Raw genomic sequence first — 6,000 nt, forward strand, 5'->3', positions numbered from 1 at the left:
TAATATTTTAGCGCTAAATTTAGATGATCAGCTCTTGCCTGAGTATAACAGAGATTCACAAGAAGCTTCCCTCTCTCTTCCTTTCCAGAGTAGCTCGTGTAAGGACCAATCACACTAAGACCCCTGTGATCAGGAACTTCTAGTCTCTTCCTCCTCATGATAAACAAATTGCCCAAAGGGGGGCAGAGAAGAGGTGGGGCCATGGATCTGACTCCCCTCTGCATTTTACCTTCAGAGTGGAGTTGGTGAACTAGGGAAACAATTTGCACCATCCATCACTGGGAGAGCAATGTGCATAATGGGAAATTTTGGCACAATCTCTTCTGGTACTCGCCCAGAGGCAGTGTAGCTCCACACCATTTTCTGCCTGTAAAGCACACAATCTTATCTCTGACTTACCTGTTAGCATACCTTTAGTAAGTGTAAGGTCTTCAAACAAGTTTGTCTTCTAATTCTTTGTTCATACGTTGATTTAACACTCTCCAGAAATGTAGTAAAATTTCACTTTTTAGTATCTTTTGTTCATGTTGAACGTAGTGGGTTTTTATTCTAATGAAAATTTTTAGAAATTTAAGTGTAGTTAGTTTTTTGTATGCTTTGAAACCTGATGCCATATACCTGAGCAGCAAAATGTTGGTATGTATTCATTATACAAAAAATGAGCTTGTACTCAAATTCCCTATTTCAAGTATAATTCTAAATAGGCTTTAGAAATGCTTGGAACAATATCAGTAAAATACTTCTTGTCAGAATTTTCCGATTTGTTGAAGTAGAAATGTTCTGCTGTATTATGTAGATTTTTGAAAAAAAAAAATCCACTAGAAACCAGGCCTGGGAGTCCCAGGCTTATGGCTCTTTGGCAGCCGGGGTTTCCAGGACCCCTTGTTCTGGGGCATCCTGCCAGGACTTTTAGTAGACCTAAGCAGAGAATGGTAATTCCATTTGGCAGACAATTTCAAAATTTTTGGTTTTCATTCTGAACTGGAATGAAACCAAATTTCAAAATCTTGAAATCCTCCATGAATTACTGAGTTTTCTGCCCAGCCCTAACATGATAATATACAGTGCTTAGCAAATAAAAAGCAGAATCCATAGTCATAATAAGATGAGTTCACATTCCTTGTATGTATTTCCAATACCCAAGAACTCATATATTTCAATCCCTGCTGTATTCCCTGGAGTTCTGTTCTTATAACAGTCTTTTTCATGTTTTACTTTCATTACAAATAAATAATATGTTTTAAAAAGAATAGTACAGTTACATCTTGGGTACCCTGATCACCATTAAACAAGATATTTGTCATAGAAAACAGCACATCCCCCATTTACTCAGAAACTTTCAGTAGGGACAGAAGAGCTTCAGAATCCTGGAACAGCCAATACCTGTAAGGCTCAGGGCAATGATAGAAAGAATCAAGGGGAAAGTCTGAGACTATTCCAGACACTCAAACTTCCCATGAGACATAATTTGTCCAGCTTGTGTCTGGCTTTATCTGGGAGTACAGTGCACTATACTTAATTTGCCCACTGGTTAACTAGATCAAAATCTGAGGTATTAGGCCCTGATCTAACATAATATTTAACCATATGTTTATGATTCCATTGAAGTAACATTCTTAAATGCTGACAGTTGCAGAAGTCACTTTCCTTGAGTGCTGTCAACTTATGAATGGACTGTCTGCTGAGTTGAATTCTGGGTTGCCACAAATGTTTTTGTGACAGTCAATAAAGACTTTAGGCTCTGAGTAGGTACTGTAGTCCAACAAATGGGCAGTGAATAATAGAGGCATTTTCAAACAAGAGAGGGCAATGTGAGCAAATAACTTCTGTTTATTCGTGGGTTTTAATGCTCAGTCACTTAAGAATGCTTGTTCTACTTAGCACTTCTTTACATTTTACTGTCTTTGGTATTTAATAATTCCAAACTAAAATGTTTATTTTTAATTTTCAGATGGTTATCTGGCTGATTTTTGTTGTTCCTCTAAACAATTTGATGAAACTGCTGATGAAGCACAGTCCAGTGAAAGTGATCATCAGTGTAGTAAAACTTTGACTTCTAACAGTCAGACTACCAAGATCCAAACCAGAGACCGATCAAAATCCAGCACAGCAGAGTCTACAAATCATGACAAACTTCATTTAGTGCCTAACAACATTATGACACAACTAGAAGGAAAAATTTCTACTAAAAAAACGGAAAGCCTCACTAAAGCTTTAAAGTTTGAGAAGGCTAGCTGTTCTCCTGACAGTCAATACATGGCTGTGTCTGAACAGAAATTGGCTGGTAAAGAACTTGCCAAGGCCAGTGAAAATTCTTCAAGTTCTGAAGACCTGTCAAAAATCTTGTCAAGAGCTAATCATGGTACGCATAAAATGTCAAGGAATACAGTTGAATCTCACTCAGAGGTAATATGTAATAACTCCTCCCTCCAAGACAAAACTCAGAGGAGCTTTCCAAAGAATGAGGTTTTACATCCTGACAGCATGAAAGGCTCGGGTGAACCACAACAGGATTTACTCCTCAGTAAGAGTTTAGAAACTACATTCAAAAACATTTTGGAACTGAAAAAAACTGGGAGACAGCCACAAAGTGAGGCTACTGGTAGTGGCTCTGTAGAATTAGACTTTCCAAACTTTTCACCAATTGCTTCACAAGAAAACTGCCTGGAAAAATTTATTCCAGATCACAGTGAAGGTGTTGTAGAAACGGACTCTATTTTAGAAGCAGCTGTAAATAGTATCTTAGAGTGTTAATAGTCACAGTACCATGGATGAGTTATGTTTCTCTTAGTAGAAGCGAATGTGAATGACACCACAAGTACAGCCTGACATATGTCAAAGGTTAATCTTTCTAAACTAGATTCTGTTCTGTGTTTGAGAGCAATACTCATTGTGATTACAGTGAGATATCCAGTAAAGTTAATCCTTGTTAGAATGCAGTCTGTTGGGGCCTACACATTTCAAGTATTATAATGATAGTGCTTATGGTAATTGTTTAACACTGCAATTTAATGAGATTGCAGTTCACTAGGCCCTCGGTAATAAGGTAATATACTGACAATCACAGTCATATGAAAAGACAGATTTATTCAAGAAAACTTTAAAAAGACAAATGGAAGCAACAATTTTCCCCCTTCCATAAATCACTAGATTTTAGTTTCTTTCCAGGAAAACCTCGTGGTTAAATACCCATTGTACCTTTATTCAGAAATGATTGTCTATCTGATTTATTAATGAATCCATCTGCTCTAGGATTTTAAGTTGGAAGGATATCATTGGTACGTTTATAGGGCTTCGTATTTCAAGTGCTTTTCTGTTGTCACTGAACAGAAAGTAGTACGAGTATATCTGTAGTGGGTGAATTTAGTCTGTGGAATGATACTGTATAATGTTAGTCACAACAGTATGATGTGAAATAATATATGGTCGACTAAGGAAAGAAGAACAGATGCCAGTAAGTGGCAAAGCGTACGGGAGGAGGTCATGATAGAGCCATGAATTTATATATATGAATACATATATATGTTAACTCTTGAGGAGAAGGTTTTGCTTTTTATAATTGGATATAGTCAACCTAAGTCTTTCTGAAGTGGTATAAATGCTGTTTTTTTTTTAAGACCAAGTGTCAAAAGCACTTTTATTTGAAAACTGTGTTATTAAATTAATAGTTTATACTTTGAGGGGACATTAGCCTTAATCTGAGAAATTTAAAGGCCAGTGTTGTTGTTTGTTTCTGCTTCTTGCTGTCAGAGAATATTAGTCATCCACAGCAGCAGTCATAACTACCAAAATATGTACAGACCAAAGTTAATCAGCTATCCCATTGTTAAAACATATCTAAACTTGTACAATTATTAATTCACATTTTGGAGCCAAAGGAAACCCCTGTGTGGTTTATATTTGGCTGGTGTTCATGTTGACGAGAATAGAAGCTTATTTTATTTATTTATTTTTAATATGTGACATTTTCCCTTTTATGGCCCATGCTTCTTTTTTAATAGTTTGCCATGGTCATTAGTGGTGTTGTGCACATAAGTGTTCTGCCATTATCACGATGAATCTAGCATGTATGTCTGCTCAGAAGGGTAGAGCTGTTGTGGTTTCTAAGGCATGCTCTCTGTGTCTCTTTCCTTCTGTCTTCCTCCCTGTTGGTCTCAAAAATAAACAGCCATGTTTCAAAACTTGCTGATTGCCATTATCATAATCTACAGACTCATTGTGACAAACTGTGGTTGTCAGTCAGATTGCCAGAACTGCCAGGAAAGAAAACAAAAGGCCAGGTTTTGCTATCATTTACATCAGGGAGTTTGCACCAGTGTAAAAGAGAGCAGAATTTGGCCCTTGGGCTTTTGACAGCATGAAATTATAATACACCTCATTTTGTTGAGCTGCAGTCCACTATGTGATAACATAGAAAAACCAAATCTAGTCTACCTGAGAAAGATAACAATAGTTAACATATAATTAAGGTTCAGTTCCCCTTCAATGTGAATGGAAATATAAATATTTTGTACATTATTAATTGCCATTTTAAAAAATTTGTGCCAATTTTAAAGTACAAATTTGTCAAAATCCAACATTCCCAAATGTCATGTAGAACATTTAAAATAATAACATGGTATTGCCAGTTTTAAATTTCTAGCTGGGCATCATTACAGGAGACTCTCAGGCAATTAGCTATTTCTAGTTAATGAGACTGACAGTATAGTCTTTGCCAATTGTCTTTGAAATTTCATAAAGATAATGATGGCTGTGTATCCTGAGGATTATGTATCTTATAATTCATTTAATTTCAGCGAGTATGAGCAGTCTAGAAAGGAAGGCTGTAAGTTGTATCAGCAATGTAAATTAGTTTAATTTTCATTTTATGAGAAAAAGATGCACATTTATGGATCCTGTCACTCTTGGTACCATCTCAAACAGCATATTAGCTTTCAAACATCTGTACAGCAAATACATAACCTAAATACCAAAATGTTGTGTCCACTATGTAAATTTATTTTCCTGGGCAGTAAATTATAGATAATGACAAATAAAGATTAAGATATGTTTTTTATCATTGTTGATTAGGTCAGACAAAGGTTTGTCCGAACATCTTATGTCAGGAATCCATTGAGCAAAGGCCAGCAAACTTACTGTTGGATCATTAGCGTTCTGTTATTCATTAATTTGAATTCTATTTTAGGAATATTTGTACTTGGTAATGCAGCAAACAAAATAATCTTATATATGAAATGTTGTTTTAATAAAGTGTGAATTGGAATCTGATCCAGTGAAATACTTTAACACATGCCTGATTTTAAGCACATGCTAAAATGCTTTGCTGGATCAGTATAATGATTTCCAATGTTCTTGAATACTGCCTAAGGTTAAAATAAATTTTAAACTGGCAATTACAAAAAAATATTTTAACTTTGAAGAGTTTAGCATAATTTATCTCTTAGATTAGGGTGGCCTTACAGACTGACTTCACTTAAAGAGGACGTGTCACTTATTGTCAATGTGGTATGGACTTTATTTGCTTAAATACCTTCATTTGTATAGTATGTCTCACTTGAAATTGCTTTGTATACATTTTGTAAAAATATTTATAAAATGTTTTGTAAAAAAAGTATAACAAATTGCAGTTTATTTTGTTATGTTGGATAAATACTGTTAAAAGACACACGTTGGTAAATATATTGTTAATCCATGGATAGGAAATGTTTAGTTGGAGATTACAGATTGAAACAACCATTGCAATACAGCCAAAGATTTGGGAAAAAAGTATATCTGTGATTGTCTTGATTTAACCAAGATGAATAAGTACATTTCCAAAAAGAGGGTTGTTTTCAGTTTCAAGTAATATGGTTGCAGAACAGGCTGATTTACTATACTTTTTTATAATGCAACTGTATCATAAACTAATATACTTAATAGAACAGCCTTTTCATGCTATGCATGTAATTTTTTGAAGATATGCTAATAAGCAACAGGTCATGTGGTAGCATAAAAACATTG

At 35.1% G+C, this 6,000-nt stretch overlaps 1 protein-coding gene across 7 annotated transcripts in view; it reads left to right on the top strand.

The window, feature by feature from the left end:
* BICRAL (BICRA like chromatin remodeling complex associated protein) overlaps positions 1-5,769 on the top strand; it is a 76,242-nt gene extending 70,473 nt beyond the window's left edge. For all 7 annotated transcript variants that reach the window (XM_075064361.1, XM_075064360.1, XM_075064359.1 and 4 more), the window contains exon 12: positions 1,952-5,769. In XM_075064361.1, the coding sequence (XP_074920462.1) occupies positions 1,952-2,754 (803 nt within the window). In that variant the 3' untranslated portion in view covers positions 2,755-5,769. The remainder of the gene's footprint in view (positions 1-1,951) is intronic.
* The last annotated feature ends 231 nt before the right edge of the window (positions 5,770-6,000 follow it).

The sequence above is a fragment of the Chelonoidis abingdonii genome, chromosome 3, assembly GCF_003597395.2.
Source record: "Chelonoidis abingdonii isolate Lonesome George chromosome 3, CheloAbing_2.0, whole genome shotgun sequence".
Lineage (NCBI taxonomy): Eukaryota > Metazoa > Chordata > Testudines > Testudinidae > Chelonoidis > Chelonoidis abingdonii.